The 19,735-nt window shown below is 39.7% G+C and overlaps 1 protein-coding gene across 1 annotated transcript in view; it reads right to left on the reverse strand.

The window, feature by feature from the left end:
- Nucleotides 1-1,518: 1,518 nt before the first annotated feature.
- The window catches only part of MICOS10 (mitochondrial contact site and cristae organizing system subunit 10), a 28,650-nt gene continuing 10,433 nt past the window's right edge, over nucleotides 1,519-19,735 (reverse strand). The window contains exons 2-4 of the mRNA XM_006196715.4: nucleotides 5,169-5,216; nucleotides 4,070-4,179; nucleotides 1,519-1,767 (exon numbers count right to left, since the gene is read on the reverse strand). Of these exons, the coding sequence (XP_006196777.1) occupies nucleotides 1,753-1,767; nucleotides 4,070-4,179; nucleotides 5,169-5,216 (173 nt within the window). The 3' untranslated portion in view covers nucleotides 1,519-1,752. The remainder of the gene's footprint in view (nucleotides 1,768-4,069; nucleotides 4,180-5,168; nucleotides 5,217-19,735) is intronic.

Below are 19,735 nucleotides of genomic sequence, written 5' to 3' on the forward strand. Positions count from 1 at the left end.
AATGACGGGGGGGGGAATAGTAGCTAAAAGCAAATATAGAGAAAACAAGTGTAAGAAGTAAAACAGCTTGTAAAGTTATTTTTCTTTTAATTACATGAGTGTCTTGATTGTGGAATGAAGAGGGCAGAGTGAAAACCAGCCTAGTGGCTCTGGCAAAGCATGGCCATGACTTACAGTCCTGGGCTCAGGCCCATCTTTGGGCTTTAACTGATCCAAAGAGACAAAAAAAAAGCCAAGAGAGCAGAGGCACCTGGACAGTCGGTAGAGCTACTGCTGCCTGTTCTGGTCCAGAGTTTAGCACACCTTTCTGGAAAGGGGAGTGGAATGGAGAATGACGCGGGGGAAATGAGAAGGTGTTTCTACCCTGAATCTACCCATTAGAACACTTGCAAGAACTGTCTGGTCAGTGTTCCAGAATCGGGGTCGGATGCCCAGCCCCACCCTCTGCACCGCTCTTGCACCCCTGCGTGCGCTGGCTGCACTGACCTGCTTGCAGTTAGTTCCCCAACAGTAAAATGCACTGTCATGATTGTGAGCCTTCACAAAAGCTGCCTTCCTTCTCTTCCTCGTCTGTCTGGAATGTTTAATCAACTTCAAGTCTCAGTCCACGTTACTTACCCCTCTGCCAGGCCACCCTAAGGAGACTAAGCTGCTCCTACTCCTTCCTCTCACTGCACTTTGTCTACACCCCTCCTGAATGTCTGTCTTTCCATCAGACACTAAGCTCCTTGAAGGGGCGTGATGCTCAGTAAACAGTTACAGGATAAAGGGACAGTGGAGTCAAGTTCTGCCCATCTTAATTTTATCATAAAGAGAGAGAAGTAAGTTATGAAAGGCTGAACTCCGGGGTTCTGCACATTTTAAGAAATTGCCACAATATTATTTTTTGTCTAGCCTCCCTGGTTCAAGCAAAACCAAAGGAATAAACACAGAGGGGCATGAGCAGTACTCCTCTGGTCCTCAGATTTCAGCTGCTACAAGAAGGTGGAATCAACCCCAAATAGGGCCTTCCGGCCAGTTGTGTAACCATGAACTCTTCCCAGTCCCTGGGACAAATCCCCCTGTGCCAACGCCTGGACGGTGTCAAGCTCCATGAAGTGGGAAACTACAACCCTAATGGAGTAAGCCACCAACAGAGCAAGGTTCCATACCTGCCAAGACAGCCAGTGACCTGACCTCACCGCGGCAGACACAGCTGAGACCTGCCCTACCGGGCCCAACAGTGAGAATAACATGCAGATTTTAAAGAGCTGCTAGAGCAAAGCAAGGATCCTCGAGACATTTGTCATCCTCACCAGACGATGCCGCAGCACTCTCCAAGCTTGGATTTATGAGGTGGAGGTAGTTCTGAAAACTACACATTAAGGGGTGAGTGGGGAGGAATGCACAAGGGCTGTGGTTCCAGGAAGGCTCTCAAGAGAGGCTGGGACCAGGCAGTTACAGCTGCTGGCAATTCAAGTTTACTTTTCCTCATGCTCAGAGACCAAAGGCAAAGAAACGCAGGCGATGCACTGGGCAGCCTATTTTTGTTTAATTTATTTCTTTTAAGACCACCTCCTTGCAATTTCCAGAGAGAATATACAAAACAAGAAACAAACTTGGTTTCAAATACATAAACAGTGTGCTGGAGTTTAAAGCATTACTGATAACATTGTTACAGAAGAATGTCAGCTTACTCCAGGGCACTTCAGTATTCCTGAGGAATAAACATGATTTCTCTTTCCCTCCCACGAGGATGTTCTCGGGTGGAAGTCACGGCTCCTGCTCCTGTAGAGTAAGACACTCAGGTTAGAACTGTGTGGACAGCATTTGGACAACCCTCTCTAACTTGCTGCTGCAGGTCAGAGCCAAGCAACCGATGGGCCCCAAACCTTACCACCCTGTTTGCTTTAAATCTGTCCCAGGAGAGGATGGTATCCATCCCACCCAGGTTCTTAAAAGTGGCTTCCCAATCTTTGTGGGGGAAAATGGAAAATGAGCGGAACAGGGCTAAACAGTCAGTGCCTAGATAAATGTATTCTTAAAACCATCAAAAGGATGGATCCCAGGTGAGTGGAAAGAGCATGGCCTGGACTCAAACAGCCTCCCGATGACGGGAACTTTGGCAAGTTGCTTAACCTCAGTAAAATTCGGTTTTCTCATCTGCTGAATGAAAGTAATAAAACCTCTCTACAAATCTACTGGGAGAGAGGTCTAGAGAAAGAATATAAAGATAAAGCACCTAGGATGGTCCACAGGGCATAGCAGGCACTAAGCAAGCAATTACCATAATATGACTACATCGAAAAAGCCCCAAGTTGGGATTTTGTTCCCCTTTTCAGAGAATGGAGGATGACAACACCAAGGCACAGACTCAAGTTCAGATAAAGTTACAAGGCCATTTTGGAGCAGTACACACAAGGCTGTAAAAAATGTAACAATATTTTCCACAGTAACTCCCAGCCATTAAATATATACGCACAGAATCACCCCTGAGCCATTATCCATGACAACTCAGTTTGGAACAATGAAAACATTTTAAACAATTAAAAGACCTGAAGCTCCTCTCCCAGTTCCTCTCTGTTCTCCAAATTCAGCTGTGGTGCCAAGAGAGCGAAGGCTGTGGAGCAGTGGAAACTGCCTGTCGTCAGCTCCAGTGCCGCGCAGCTGCGCCTCTGCCCGCGCCGTCCCTCTGATGAGCTCACCCCGGCTTTGGCGCAGGGGTGGTTCCTTACCGCGGAGGAGCGGGCAAGCGCCTGCAGGGAGGCCCGCCAGGCTCTCCCGCTGGTCAACTCCCCTGCCCCAGTCCTCTCCCCAGGCACGCGCAAGCTGGTCAGCAGGCAGCTGACAGTCTAGATCCAGTCTAGATCTAAGGTAGAGGCTATCGGGCTGTGGGGGGATATTGTCATTTAAGATTTGGTGACCCTTGTGGCTACAGCTTTTGACCAGAATTGGGACGCTCATTTGTACCCATTTTCTGCTCTACTTGTTATTATGGTAGAACAATGGACGAGTCAATCACCCCTTCTCAATTGGCCTCCACTATAATAACCACCATTTCTATTTATATAGCACCTCACAGCTTAAAAACATTTGCACATTTAACCCTCACAACAACCCTGGAGGTAGAAATTACTACCCTTTTTTATAGATAGAATCTCAGAAGTGAAAAACTCAAGATCAGATAGAAAGCGAGTGATGAACCAGGACTCACATCTGGGTGTCCTGGCTCCGGTGCTCTTTCCACAGGCCCCCTGCCGCTGCCCAGATAACAGTGATTCCAGCTCAAGCGTAACTTAGAAAGTGGATGATTCTGCACTTCCAGGGAATGTGAAGTCCTTCATGAAGGCTGTGTTGCTGTGAAGGTTATGCCTTAGTAGTAATGAGCCTGAGGCCACTAGCATGTCTAGTAAGATACATTCTTTACTTCATTCATTTATTTTACAATTATTTGAATGCCTACTTTGTTCCAGGCCTTGGGGATACAAAAATAAATACCACCTCTGTCCAAAGGCTGCTACACACAAAACCTTCAGGAAATGAGCTACCTCCTTCCTCTTGAGGCATGTGTTACAGTTTTTCATCTAGACTGCATTGTTAAAAATCCACCTGTAGACAAGGAGTTCAGAAGAAACATGTGGGACTTAGTCAAGGACAGGCCCTCTTCAGCAGAAAGCAGGATAATGGTTGAGTCTCAGTCTTTAGGTTGAGCTCGAGTGTGCATGAGATGTTTACAGGGCACTCTGAGACCTCAGACAAAAGTGCTACCTACAGATATTCAGATATTTAACACAAAGCTACTTTATCAGAAATAACAAACTCCAAGACAGGCTCGTCAATTCCCACGAGCTAACGCGAGTGTGTATCCGAATGCACACAGGCATTCTGAGTGCAGGGCAGGGAGAGACTTTAGGCACCAAAGCAGCGTCGACATCACTAAAGGTCCAAAGAGCACTTAGGGTCTCAGTAGTGCCACAATGACACAACAGCTTATTTATTTATGAATTATGTGTACTCGAAAGAATTCTTCAGGGACTCAGGAGAAAACATTTTCTTCTGAAAGAAAGAGAAATATCAATTCTGTACATACTTTGACATATTTTCCATGTAGAAGATACGGAGCCTGGAAATCATGCTGACAGTTGGAGTAGGCCATTCCCAATCCCATTCCAGAACCAAAGGCTAACGGCCACGTTTTTCCTAGTGAGCAGAAAAAGGAAAGTCCCAACAGGGAGCATCAAGGGAAAATAAAGCTTTTGTCAGCTTCAGTACATTCAACATGCATCATACTGATGGCTCTAGTACGCCATTCATTTCTGTCAGCGTTTAATCAACGGCCAGAAAAAGGGAGAGGGGCATCTATTAGGTTCTGAGGCCACTAGGTTTGTGGGACTAATAAGCGGTACAATGATGAAAACAGCAGACACAGTTGAACCTTTTAATTTACCTATATCAGTTTAATCATTTGCTCATTTTAACTAATTTCTTAACCTTATCAGAAGTAATACTACCTTCGGTAAGGTGTTTGAATTTTTAAAATATGAATTTCATCAATATTTACATATTTTGATTCTAGTAAGTCCTGAGGTTTACTTAAGCCAATACCGTAAAAATGATTATTTCATACCAGCACTATGTGTTAATTATGATTGTCTAGTCATGTGTTCCCCACCAGTTTTTCATGGAAAGAGGTCAAAGTGACCCCTCTGGCTTCTATTTAACATTCAAACTGCAGAAGTTCTTCCACAAAATGAAAGGGACATCGCCTGCCCTTTGCTTAGGAGAATTTTTGGCCAGAAAGCATGTGTATTTCTGCTCTACTTCTTTTTATTACTAGCAGGACTCTCATTTTCAAGTTCCTTTAGAAAAAATTATAATTAATTAGAAATACGTGAGCATGTAGGTCTGGCCAAATGACTCACTAGCATAAAGTACAGGCTTTTAAAATGATATCATATTTAAGATATCAGGCACCCTGACTCAATGCCCAGGGGGCATTCTGGAGGTGCCCAACCCATTCTGACCTCTTTTGAGTCCACATTTTTTGTCTACTCCTTTCACAGTGGCCTACCTAAACCCATAAATGGATGGATTGGCAGCCAGGTAGCCATGCCCTCCAGAAGTGTCCCCGCTATGCGTGTGTATACACTAGGACATTATGCTGAAAAGGAAGTAAGAGTCACACTTACTTTTAAAGAAGGTAAGTGAGAAAACAAGTCCTAATCCAAAACCAGTACCTACAAAGAAGAAGGAAAAACATGTTAAATATCTTAATAACTTGACAAAAATAAAATAAACATCTATAAAACAGACTTTTTTTTCATAATTTAGTATAGAGATATGATTTTCTCGTTTCTAACCTTCCTTCTTGTCGTCAGAGGATTTACAGATGTCTTTGGCCTCCCTGCCCCGATAGGGGATAAGAACTTTATTCCCCATTCTGTCTAGACAAGTCTTGGGGGCTGGGGAACACACCCAGAGACAGTTCTTGAGTAGACACTCTCCTCACTGCTTGTGATCAGCCCCCAGCACTGGGGCTCTCCTACCCATCCTCTGTAGGGGTGCCACAGCCAGGACATCAGGGCAACAGCTCCCCTTATCACTTCAGCACTTTGAATGATGGCTACTTTTAGAGGAAGATGGAAAGGAGTGATCTAGAACAATTCCCAAAGGTTGTCACAAGTAAGTCAGAGTGCCCAGACATAGGGGAAGCACTTCCTCAAATGTGGAGATTAAATCCCTCCCCTCATTTCACTCACAGGGCATTTTAAAACACTCTCTTTCAAAATAAAAGAATGAATGCGAGCCTGTTTTAATGATTTGGTAGAAAAAAATTTTAAATACCTAATTTTAAATCAAACTTCACAAGAATCTAAGCTTGGAGTTAAAATAAAAAGGCTAAGTCCTCATTTTGAACAATATTTCTCAAAACCTTGGTCATTCTTTTGCTATGGTCACAATTTTTGCTAATCTACACATCATCTGCACAATTATTTACTTATTTTCTTTAAAAAGAACAATGTATGTATTTAATTATATAAATTCAACCTCAACCTAAATAATAACATTGGTAAAATCACAAATTTGAGTGCTAACTATTGTTCGTAAAGTGTGTTAAAGTGAATGTAGAGCCATTAAAATAAAAATATTTACCTGTGGGGCCAATTTAGGAAAAAAATTATGTCACATTGTGGAGATGTATGTCCCAAACTTCAAGATAAACTTATTTTTCCATTATCAAAAAAGTAAGTTATACATGCCAAGAAAGAGAGCCTAAATCTGATTTTTTTTTCTACTAGACTTGACAGATAATTGTTTTCAGACTTTTCAGAGTATTCTGATGCTCTTCACTAAGTGTCTGCTCCATTGTCCAACAGAGCCCCCGACCAATCTCTTTACAACTAAGTACCACATAAAAGTCCCAATTCTCACTTGCCTTAATGGTTTTCAAATATGTGCTCTTGAAATTCCAAAAGCTTCTTCTCTGCCTAACCATGAATTTAGTTCTCTAAACACAGAGAACTCCGTCTTGAGCAAGCAAGCTAATCCACACCTTTCTGGATTCACCTGTGCAACAAAACAGCTGATGCTGGCCTGATGAAAAGTATTTTTGCTATCACCCAGAATGATTTCTGATAATCCTCTCTTACACTTTATATGTGGCCATGATATGTGTTCTTTCCTATGACTGTATCTTACACAAATATGAATTTTAATTAAAAATCATTACTTTGTCCTGTCCAATAGACCCTGCATTAGGTACTGGGTGCCCAATTTTAAAATGTAATTACTCATATCATCCCAATTTCCATGCAATTTAATAAAATGATGGAACACTAGTCAGTTTAGATGGCATTAGTTAACCTATTCAAGGCTGACATGAGAAGGAAAACGAATGAACATCAGTATTTCCCATGAGTACCCAACATTCTCTCCCTACTCCACCAAAAAAATTATCTGTTAAACCAAACAACACTCTGATATGGTATTCCCCATTTTCCAACTGCAGAAAATAACTTGTTCAAGGGTATCTGTTTATTTAGTGGGAAAACAGTGAACTGGGCCCAAGTCTGCCAAAATCCAAAGCTACTCTACCCACTATGTCCTGATATTGGATTCCATGATAATCTCACCCCTAAACAATCACCACCTCCCCCAGGGGAAATTGGGAGTGTCAAGATTTCTACTGCCAGTGAAGTAAGATACAGCCAAAAACCAAACTGTGCAGCAGCCCAGAACACTAGGCAACCAGGGTAGTAACAAGTCCACACAAGGCCAAAAGGACTTGTTCAGATCCATTCCTGGACTAATCCTACAGCACATGTCACAGACACAAGTCTACCTGGTAGGTGGGACTCGAGAACTGCAGAGAAATGGCACCTATCGCGATTGGTACCCCTTGGCAAGAATCTTCCGTCGCTTGGTTTATAAAATGGTACAAGGTTCAATTTCAAAGCAACTTGCCTCACCCCCGTGCAGCTGGAAGATGAGTAAGACAGTAAATTGGTACTAGAAAATGAGGTAAAGAATTTGGACTGGCTTACAGATTTCAAACCAGGCAATGGGATGGGGAGGTAGGCCAGTAAAAACATAATGGCTTACAATCAGAGCTTTTGGTCTTCTCCATCTGGAAGGCAATTTTTTGGCAAACAAATCAAAAGCCTAAAAGGAAAATATTTCAGCATTTTTCTTGTCCCTCTGACTCCATGCCTGTCTCTCCTATTTTCCCCCAAGGAAAAAAAAGCTCTCTGAAGCTCAACTTTTCCTAATAGCAGACCAAGAATGATGCTAAGCCCACTGCTACCAGTATCACTCAGCCACAGAGATGAGAAATGCTTCAACATTAATCAGTGTAGAGTAGACACTCTTTAATCTCCAGACTTCATTTCAGTTCAGGTATATGCCCAATCACCCAGCTTTACTCCTAGTAAAGGCATTCATCTGCAAGTATAAATGTGAGATTAAAATCACAGTTCAGACTAGCCCAAAGACAGAGTGTGCTCTATGATTTTAGTTAAACTGGGCTGCTACATTCTCAATTCTTACAAGTGATTTTTTCTCTCCATTTCTATATTTTTAAGACACAAAATAACAAGGCTGTTCTCTTCAGAAAAAATAATATGGAAAATGATTTTTAAATGCCAGTGTTTTACTTCAAGTTAACTATCTCAGTTATTGAAGAGATAAACAATGGTAGAACTGCTGATGAGTTTTACAGGTTCAAGTTCTCACATGCTCAGTTTTCTTTTAAAAGGCTACATGTTGCTTCAAAGAAAGTCCCACCTGATCAGGGGACACCAACTCTGCAGCTGTTTCCACTGAAGACTGGCACCTCTAGGCCAGGTTTAAACTTCATAACAATAAAACTTGAAAGGTTTGTCTTACAATAAAAACAAACTAACATGGAAAAGAAAAGAGTTCTCTCTGCCTTTGGCCACTTTTTTTGTTGTTGTTGTTGAATGACAAGTTTTCTTAGAGGAAAAAAGCCAAAGGAAAAAGTACAAAGCATTTTTCACCTTCCCTGGAAGCAAATATTTAACCATGAATAAAATTTATATAACTCTGCCTCCCCCTTTAAGCCTGTTCTTTTGGCCCATGCTGTCTGGAATGACAAATAACCCTAAAGTAAAGAAATTCCTGACTACAGGTACACATCTTCCTCATGACAAAGTCCAGTTATGGGGGGAGGAAGGGGGAGCAAGGAAAAAAAAAAAACACAACAGAGAAGCCTTATGGAATCGACATTAGGCAAGGAGCCCATGCTCTGAAACCATTTCTTTTAGAGAGGAAAAAGAATTGGCACAAATTCTTTCAAAAAGAAATTACTCTAATCAATTTAACGCTGCACTTTAATGCATGCTTAGTGCCCAAAAGGACACCATAAAACTGGCTAGTAGATAAACACATTTTTAGAAAGAAGTAATTCCTTAACAGTTCATCTGATACCATTTTAGTAACAAAAACAACAGTGAACTCACTCCACTACATAACTACATAAAAAAGATCACCTTATATGCCCAAACGGATTTTATAACAAATTTAAAAGAATAACAACCAACAGCAGTATACCAGTAAACATCTTTATCTATATACATAATCTGATTGCAGTCCTGGGGTAGAAATGTACTTTGGATGTTAGTCCCTAAACAGAACAAGTTGGAGCAACACATGTTCCTATGGAATCAACTTTGTAGAAGTTGCAATTGCCAAGAAACTTTCAACTAAGGAGGAACAACTCATTGTTGGGAGAGGCATTAAAGAAATCCTCATTAAGTCACTTAGAAAACATTTCTATGAAAGACCGATCATAGGGGAAAAAAGATCACAGACCCATTTTACTTATCAATAATTGATTATGTAACTGAGATCTCATTTCAGCTTATAGTTAACATTTTAAACAAAGCTCTTAAATACATTAACTCCAATGTATAGTTATCAATGCTACATTTTGATCTGCATCTAAAAATTAATTAAAATTGCAAAGCAACTCCATTTTAATTTGCTTATAATAACACATCAAGGTGTATGAATAAAAACTTAAGTACCATATTCAACTGACAGTTAATGAATATGAGAAACTACAGGAATTGTAAGTTTTTAAGATCCTAAAAGCCATGTGCCAAACAACTTTATTCTTACATGTCTAAAAGAAAAGACATAGCTTCCAAAACATTAGAGATTTACTCTCCAGCCCAGTGGAATAGCAAGAGCACGGACGGACATGGTAAGCGAGGGAGACCAGCTGAGGCCAGCGCTTGACCCCGTGCCAGCCAGCTCTCTGACCTCAGTCAATTCTCTGGCCCACCTCAACATGCTCATCAATAGAGTGAAAACAATCTTCTAGGGTTGCTGTATTAGGAAAATGTAAGGTATCTAGCAGTGTCTGACACAGACTTCAATAAATGGTACTAAGTTCTGCTACATCTCTAACAAAACTCAAAAGAAGTCAGAAGTGTAATGTAATAGCTAACCCTCTATTAAAATACATCTCCCTAGCTTGCTTAGGATCACACTGTGAGTAAACCACAGCTGAAAATCAGAATCTTTTTTCCCTACTTTTTGCATAGTTGACTATATTTCACTGGCATTAGGAATTGTTTATAGGAATACATCAGGTTTTGATATATATTTTTTTAAATAGTGGATTCTTTCAGTCTCATTGCTGAAACTAGAACATTTTGCTTTATAACATAATAAAGATTTTCCTAGAACTGCCATGTGTTTAATAAAGCTACATTTATGCTTTGAACATGGATTAATATCGACTGACCAATTTATAATGGGCATGCTTTCCTGTTCAATCATGCTTCTATCAACACTATTACAATCATCAAATACATTTGTTATGACAGAACAAACAAGAATGTGCTTTTATAGAAAAGCACCCTTGGGACTTAGTTTAGTGAGAATTACATTTCCAAGAAACATTCCTGATTTATGAAAGATGCTCAGGGCCCAAATTATGAGGGCAAAAAATAGTTTTAAGTCAGCTTCAAACTGTGTTACTTAATCCTCCGAGGCAAAGACGGATTGTCCCAGGTGTCCATGTATAAATGCCAAGTCATGCGAATTAACCAAGAAAGTGTGCCAGACCAACAACCCAGAGATGGTAAATTTGGTCTGTGTTAATCAGCTTCTCAAAAGTCAACATTGCTGCAGGGGATGCAGGAAATAGACTAAGAAGGTGGCTATTTTACAAGACCTTGGCCTTCCTGCACCTATCAGACTAGACAGGCTGAAACATCTGTAGGAATTTCTTGGGTGGACATCAATTACCTGGATTCTGATCAGAACAAGTAAACCAGTCAGCAGGAAAGAGCAAAGATAGGGAAAGTAAATGTGGAAGTCATTACTGGTATGCTCAACTTCAAGAAAAGCCAAACTCATAAAAAGGGTCCTTTTAAATGAGTACATACAGCACATGATCCAGCTTTCAGAATTTTGACAGCCATACAACTTCCTAAGAATGCACAAAAGAAACACCGCTAGACACATTTTACTAAAATACAGTTAATATAGGAAAATGAGAAGCTCTGAAGACTATTATTAAAAAGACACTGAAAATGCAGAATTACTAAGTTTCAATAAACACAATAAAAGATGCAATGCATTACATTTATTTGGAGGGAGGTACTTTGGCAGTACTAACATTTATGGTGGCAGGTACTGTATTAACACTTCTATGTATTATTTCATTTGATCCACAGAACCACCTTATCAGGTGTACTATGATCCTGTCTTACAGAAAAAGAAACAAGGTAAAGGGATTAAGTGACTCACCCAAGTACACACAACTAAAAAGTGGAATTCAAACCCAGACTGTCTGACTCCAAAGTCATGGCTCTTTCCCTTCTGCAGAGAAAAACCTCAGGCAGAGGTCAGGAGAGCAGCAGAGAGACTAGTCTATTGTTACGTATGACAACAGAGCATTCTTCTGTATTCTCTGGATTGTAGTACTATGCACGGGTAATTTATGACTATGTTACTGTCTAGCCCCCAAGTTAACAACAGAAAGCACAGATGTTTGACTTACCAAGAGTGGTAACAAAACCCTGAAATTATTTAAAATCAACGAGAAACAGTCAACAAAGCAAGCCGGGAAATACTTCCCTCTGTGCCCTGGCTGGAGGTAAAATAAATCCAAACTGCTCAAAAGGGTGTTCTCCAGCAAGTCCCTTCTCTCCCAATACGTGCAGTACCTCTAGCCCCTCCTCATCAGTATCAGTAACTGGACTCTCATCCTTGTGAAAGTAAATATAAGAATCAGGGATTCATTATATCCTATGTATGCATCATTACAGCTATGGTGCTGTTGCCTATTCCTGACACAAATGAAAAATCAATGGACAAACAAGAACCAATAATTTATTTTCCTTACATACTTACTTGATTTATACTTTCTGGCATGTATTAAGCAGAAGGCATTGGGGATAAATGTCTTCATTCTTGGAGCACATCATTCAAGTGTATAGTGTTTATTCTTCAAAAAGTGAGAAGTATTACACAGTGGTTATACTTCAGTTGTAAGGTTATTTGGACTTGCGGGTAAGACAGGTTAAATACGATTGAGAATAGTGGTTAGGTTACTTACTAGCTGTGTGTGTTAGTCCCTGGACAAATTATGTACCTTTTCAAGGTGCCAGGTTCTTCATATGGAAATAGGAATACTAATAGCGCCTGTCCTTGACTGGGGAATAACACCAATGAAACAGCATTTTGTAAAAAAACTTGGAAGAACAGTGCATTGCACATAGTAATTTTAATTGTCTTCTTCTCCCACAAAAAGTATTTCAAGAACAAATGTTTACTGAGTGCTGAAGGGCATGAGTACAGGGTTCAACTAGGGTCAGAAATAAATAAGACACAATCTCTTCCCCAGTGAGCTTGGGATCAAGAAGGAGTAACAAGGCAGGTATCCAGAAAACTGAACAAAAGCAGATCCTCGGTGGCAGGAGAGGGACAGTGTTTTGCTGGTTGAGAGGAAGGTGGGAACTCATTTAGCTGAGGTTTCTTTCTGTTTTTGTTTAATCTTTAAGAAAGAGGTAGCATTTGAGTTGTCTTAATGGGTAGACTTAACAGCTAGAGTTTGAGGGGGATAGGAACACACTCCGCCCAGCAGCCACAGACAAGCAAGGTTTGTGCAAGGAAACTGGGAGGGGCGGTGGTGGGGAGCAATCTAGCTGAAGCACGAGGCCTGTCCTGGAGAGCAGGAGATAAAGCTACAAAGGGACAGGGGCTGTATGGAAGGTACCAGGAGCTGGGCCAAGGAGTCCGCTCAGCACTTAACTCAGTAGGCAGGAGGCTTCCCTGAAGAGTTTTTTAAAAGGCATAACACAACTGAAGCTGTGCTTTGGGAAGATTCATCTGACCAAAGTGTGTAGGATTACTTGGAAAGGAAGAGACATTTTGCTGGCAGAATTTACAGGTCTTAACAACTGATTAAGTGTGTGTATGTGTATCTAGGGTTTTGGGGGGTGCAGTGGGGAAAGCTGTCAAAGAAAATGCTGAGAACTTCTACCTGGATAATTATAAAAACATTGGTGCTATTTAAAAGTCATCAAATAACCTTTTAATATCAAATTCCCTTAGTAAGTCTAAAATATAACTTGATTTATAAAAATGCAGTATTTACAATGTTTTCAGGAACACCACACAATATTAAATAAAGTGAAAAGCATTCACTAACCACTTATGTTTCAGGATTACATTATTTCATTTAATCATCACAATAAACTTCTCTTATTAGCCCCATTTTATAGACCAAGAAACTGAGACACAGGTTAAATAACTTGCCTCAGGTCACACATCTGGGACTTGAACCCAAGCAGTCTGACTCCAGGGCCCTGGTCCTTGGTCGCCATGTTACACTGCCACCAGAGTAGCCTCCTCACAGATATACAAAGCTATTATAATCCTTCTGATTAACCAAAGGAAACTAAATACCTAAATTCATCCTAGCCAACACTATGTGTGGGCATTTTCTTATTTATACAAACTGAGTACGCAGTGTGTGCCAGGCACTATGCTAGGCTCCAGGAAGTTTCTGTACTCTGTAAGTTCACTATCTAGTGTTGGAGCCAACTGATAATTAGAAACTCGAAGCACAAGGTACAATGACAGAAGCAGGATGTGCTAGAGGCAGGGTACCCAAAACATTCTAGAGGGTTAGGGAAGGGAGGGGGAGAGAAGGTGACAAGAGAAATGGACTACAAGGAGCTCCTTCTTGCTAAATTATCAAGTGCGAGGTAGGAAATAAAACAAGACACTCTTTAATGCCAAACTAAGGATCTTGGCCTCTATTATAAGCAATAGGAAAGCAATGACAAGAATTAAGCAGGGAAGCAATATATCAGACGTGTACTTTACCACAGCCCACTCAAAACAATAGGGACAGATTTGAAGAAGGCTCCACCAGTTAAGAGAAAGCCATTGCAGTAGCCCAGGCGGGAGACTGGACTTCAGACTCTCTCTTTGCCATCTGACTGAAAAATGTGACCTTATTGGTCTGTCCTCAACACCATGCCCCCCCCCAGTATTCCACGTGGAGCAGAAATGAAAGAGAATGTACTAAAGGTAAGCAGTACAGATTAAAGCATGACTTTGATGGGTTTAGAAACTCCTGAGGAGTGGGAGCAACCACACGTAAAGACGATTCTTAGAGAAGGGATCTTTAGGTAAAGATATACTCCTGGACAGAGATAAACAGAGATGGAAAAGGGGATCAAATACTTTCAAAATATACCAATGGTTTTGCATTTAAGGTATTGTTGGTGCAAATGGTGAATATCTCAGATCACCATGCAACCGTTTCAGGGCCTTCTGTGAGCAAGCAACTTCTTTACTGTCCAAATCTGGCTCTCATAAGGTGCCTGAGACCATGTGGCTGGGAAACAGAGCCCAGCTGACTTTCTATTATAGCAGTATTCCACAGTGTTCCTTAAAGACATCAGTGTTCTAGAAAGCCCCGCAAATAAACCTCTCCAAACCCCTGTATTTGCATACATTAAGAAATCAAGAATTCAGTTTTCATACACTGAGTGAAGAAAAAGACTTCCAAATACAAGTTATAAGCTGAAATAAAATGAATTTTAAGTTGCAGCTGGCACAAGGGGAAAAAAAAGTTGTGATTTTTCAATGGTCACAGCCCATTTTTTCTGGGAAAACATAATATTAGTGGTATTTATTTTAATGTCAAGACAACATATGATTAGAAAAGTAATATGGTGTATTTTTGCTTCTAATCAGAGTGGGATATTATGAGCTTACATATAGGCTTATGTGCTGAAACGGTTAAAAAACATTCTTACAACTAATGGACTTCAATTTAGTCATCTGAAATGATGCCAAAAGACTAGCAGCTTTCTTAGGACTACCTTCCTAGTAAAAAGTGAATTATGTTGCTTAAATCATTTGCTTCAGTTAATCATTGAAAATCTATCAAACAGGAATTTTAAGTAGTTTTTATGTTCAGGTTCTGACAAAAACAATCAGAAACATTTGTTCTAACTCATAAACATATATCAAAGTAGGTCTACAAATCCGTCAACAATTATGTCAGTGTTACAATAATTATAAATTATCCCAAGCACTCTAGCGCAGGTTTAGGTTGGATAAAGAAAGTTGAAGTAAAAGCACTGGATTTCAATTCCTCCCGTACTACACTGTTAACTATTAATCAGATAGCTTTAAAATTCTACCTGAAGATACACAATTGAAGCAATGTAGTGGGTCTCTATAATTTTAAAAAAGCACCTGGGCCCCACTGCAGTCTGCCCTCTCTCCCAGGCATGCCTCGCACTATTTTTCTAATCAGTTCATCATCCATTAATATTGACCCATATTCTCATATCCCGTATTCTTCTCAAATTTTTTCCTAATGTGTACCCCTTATCCTTTATTTCTTATTCCTGTCATGCTGTCTAAAAAAGCATTTCAAATTCACTTTCTCCACTTCTTACTTTTAAAAATGACACGTTAAATTATTAACAGTTATCTTGATTCTAATGGACTTTCACTTTATAAACAATACAGTTCTTTTTTTGGTCTCTTTTTTTTTTTTTTTAACAAGCATGCCAAATGGTCAAAAAAAAAAAGATCTAAAAATTATGAGCTATACCTTCCTTAAAGTCATTCTAATTATTCTGTTAGTTCCTTTTGTTTTCTTCATTTCCCATCTTGTTTGTTGCTTGAAAGAGTACGTGCATATAGATGTATGAAAATACACAACTGTGTTGTGTGAGTGTTATCTGAAAGGGCTGTGGCTGGGGAGTCATACAGTAAGATATTTGGAGAAGTTACATTTGTCACGGGCAGGGTTTCTTGACCTCAACTGTTGACATTTTGGGCTGGACAATTCTTAGCTGTGGATGCTGTTTGTGCATCATAGGATGTTTAGCAGCATCCCTGTCTCCTACCCACTAGATGTCAGTGGCAACCCCCCCACCCCGCTGTACAGCAACCATGTGTCTCTTCAGACATTGCCAAATGTCCCCAGGGGGTGAAGATGAATCACCCGCCTTTAAGAATCATCAGTCTAGGGGCTTACAATTGATAAAATGCTTTCACGTCCACTAGATTTTTATCTTATCCAGGGCCTCATTAAAACCATGTAGGGATTAGCAGCCCAAATTTACAGGAGAGGAAACTGAGGCTCAGAAAGGCCAACACTGTCCCAGACTCACTGGGCTCAAGGCCCACTCTTCTCTCAATGCCCCACACACTGCTTCTCCAGCTAAAGGAGCTTAATACCTCAGGCCTCAGTTTCCTCACGCTCATAGAGAGAGGCTGAACCAAATCAGTGATTTTCACAACTCCATTCCTCTCTTTCAAAGCAGAAAGCCTTTCTTCCAGAGAAATCTGTGAAAACCCAGTACTTTCCAAAGATAAAACTAAGCTGCTACTGGAAAGGTCCAAAGAGCATTCAGGCCCCTACCTCCTGAACCCCATAACTGTCCCAGAGGGGACCCACAAACTCTAAGGCACTATGGAGCATATTTTGAAAATTGGTGAGAAATGAACTCCCCTGTTTGTTGTAACATATAAGTTACATGATTCTAAACAGCCATCTCCCAGTTAGAAAGGTCTCTAGCTGAAATAGGAAGGAACCACATTCAGTAGAAATATCTTAAACCAAGCGCCAAACTATGTAACCGGTCAGTGGTAGGGGAATGGAAAGGGTATATGTCGGTGCCAAGTGTGTGGGACCCCAATGGCTGGGTAAATCCAGGAGGAGAGGAATTATAAGCTGGGATCAGAGAGCTGTAAAGCAGCAGTCTTGTGGACAAGACTGTCCAATATTCAGAACAGAAAGAAACAGGTTCCAAACAAATCACCCTACATGAAAACAGATCCTGGGAAACACATCTCAAACTCCTCTGGCATCATTTTTTTAATCTGTTAAATGAGAGGGTTGAAATTAGTGTTAACAGCCTTTTTTTTTCCCCCTAAGCAATCAGATCATTTTTCCAAAAGTGAAATCTTACACAGAAAATAGGTAAATAAAACAGATCAAAGTGGAGCTGCTCTACTGGGGCAGATGGAGGGGGTTGGAGGCCTGACTAGAAATCCACTTGCTCAGCCTCCCCTCACTTTCTTCTCTGAACCTACCCCCACCTGGTGGCAACCTCTAGGGTACTTTGGAATACATATAAAAGCCACTGGAGCAAATGAATCCCTGAGGTTCCTTCCAGCTCTAATCATCTATCGTTCTCAAAGTCTGCGAATTCATGGAGGTTACTGAACTGGGGCTATCCAAGGAAAGCAACAATGGGACCTGATACCCACCAAGAGCAAATCCCATTAACCTGTCAATCAATTAGAAACTTCATTAATAGATACCAATGTAATTTCAAAGTTAGTAAAAAGCTTACAGAGATTTTCACTTTAAATTACTAACCTGTTAAATGACAAAACTAGACTTAATATATTTTTTAAAGATTATTCATAATCCTCAACTGTAGGAACCAAATGAACTCAGTAAATACTTTTCTTAACAGAAACTGTTCTGATCTGTTTATTTGCTTACACTACAAAAACAGCAGTTAATGATCCTTCCCACCAAGTATCATTAGCATTCCCAAGAAGTAATTCTGATTAAGTTTGCTGTTTATCATTCTACTTCTATAAGTGGAATCATTTACCACACATGATGTTCTAAAATTTGCTTTTCTCACTTTATGATTATCAAGGACATGTTTCTGTGACAGCATATGTCTATTTTAAATTTTTTATGAAATATAACATACAGAAATCTGCATAATTAAGTGATGAATTTTCAGACTAAATATACCCACGTTACCAGCAACCAGAGCAAGAAACAAAAGATAACTAACATCTCCAGAAGCCTGCCTTGTGCTTCCTTAGTCAAAACTATCCAAAAATAACCATATTCTGATTTCTCATAAAAGAGTAGTTTTGCCTATTTTTAAACTTATACAAATGTACAGTATGTACTTTGGCCCAACACTGTTGTGAACAACTGTAGCCCATTCATTATCATTGCTATATAGTATTCAATTAAATTAATTTACCACAATTTACTTACCCATCCTGTTAACAGGCATTTGGGTAGTTTCCACGCAGCGTTATTATGAATAGCACTCTATGAACATTCTAGTATAGGTAATCTGGTGACCATACGCAGGCATGTCTGTTGTGTATACACCTAGGCATGAAATTGCTCTGTCATAAGGTGTACATAGTTAGCTTTTGAAGATTCCTCCAGTTTCCCATTCCAACGTGGTTACACAGATTCATACTCTCACAAGCCGAGTCTGAGTGTTTTGGTTGCTTATATCCTCACCAACACTGGGTATATTTCATCTTTTTGGTTTTAAATGACTTTTTGAGATACAATTTATGTAGAATAAACTGCACCCATTTAAAGTGCACAATTCAATGAGTTTGGAAGATGTATATGCCTGTGAAACCAACACCACAATCAAGAAACAGAATACTGCTATCAGCTCCAAGTTTCCCTGTGCCTCTCTCAGCAGTCCACCCTTCTCTCCACCCTTTGCCCCAGGCAACCACTTAGATAAGTCTGGAGATGCTGGCTATCTACTTTGTCATTACAGATTGGTTTGTATTTCCTAGAATTTTATATATAAATGGAATCATATATAGTCTTTTGTGCCTAATTTCTTTCACTCAACATAATGATTTTGAAATGTATACATGTTGTTGTATGTATCAACAGTTTGTTCCTTTTTATTACTGAACAGTCTATTATATGGATAAGTCCACACTTGTTTATCCATTCACCTTTTGATGGACATCTGGGTTCTTTCCAGTTTGGGGACATAATGAATAAAGCTGCTACAAACACTCATATACAAAAGACTTTTTGTGAACATATGTTTTCATTTCTCTTGGGTAAACAAATACCTAGGAGTAGAATGAGTAGATGGTATGTTTAACTTTGTAAGAAACTACCAAATCGTTTTACAAAATGGTTGCACCATTACACATTCCCATCAACAATGTGTAAGAATTCTAGTTGCTCCAAATCCTAGTCAACCCTTAGCGTCATCTGTCTTTTAAATTATTTTAATAGGTGTCTATATGCATTTCCCCAATACCTATTTATGTTGCAGACTTTTTCATGTGCTTATTTGCCATTACTTAACTGCTTTTGTGAAGAATCTTTTCAAACATTTTACCAATTTTCTTAAATGAATTGCTTGTCTTCTTAAGATTAAATTGAAGAATTCTTTATTTATTCTGGAAACAAGTCCTTCATCAGATATATGTATCACAAATATTCTCTCCCAATCTGTGGCTTGCCTTTTTATTCTCTTAATGGTGTCTTTCAAAGAGCAAGTTTTAAATTTTGATCAAATCTAGTACAGCAATTTTTTTCTTTGTGATTTTGCCTTTCGTGACCTAAGAAGTCTTATTGAACTCAAAGTCACAAAGATTTTTTTCTATGTTTTCTTTTAGAGATTTTATAGTTTTAGCTTTTACATGTAGGTCTGTGATCCTTTTGAGTTCATTTTTATGCATGATAGTGAAGTTCATTTTTTTCTCTATATTTTCCTGTTATTCTAGCACAATTTGCTGAAAATATTTTCCTTTCTCCATTAAACTGCCTTGGCACCTTTGTCAAAAATGAACTGACCAGGGAGAGGGAAATAGCTCAGTAGTAGACTATATGCTTAGCATGCACGAGGTCCTGGGTTCAATCCCCAGTACCTCTATTCAAAAGAAAAAAAGAATTTAAAATGATTTGATCATATATTTATGGGTTTATTTCTAG

The sequence above is a fragment of the Vicugna pacos genome, chromosome 13 (assembly GCF_048564905.1).
Source record: "Vicugna pacos chromosome 13, VicPac4, whole genome shotgun sequence".
In the NCBI taxonomy this organism is placed as follows: Eukaryota; Metazoa; Chordata; class Mammalia; order Artiodactyla; family Camelidae; genus Vicugna; species Vicugna pacos.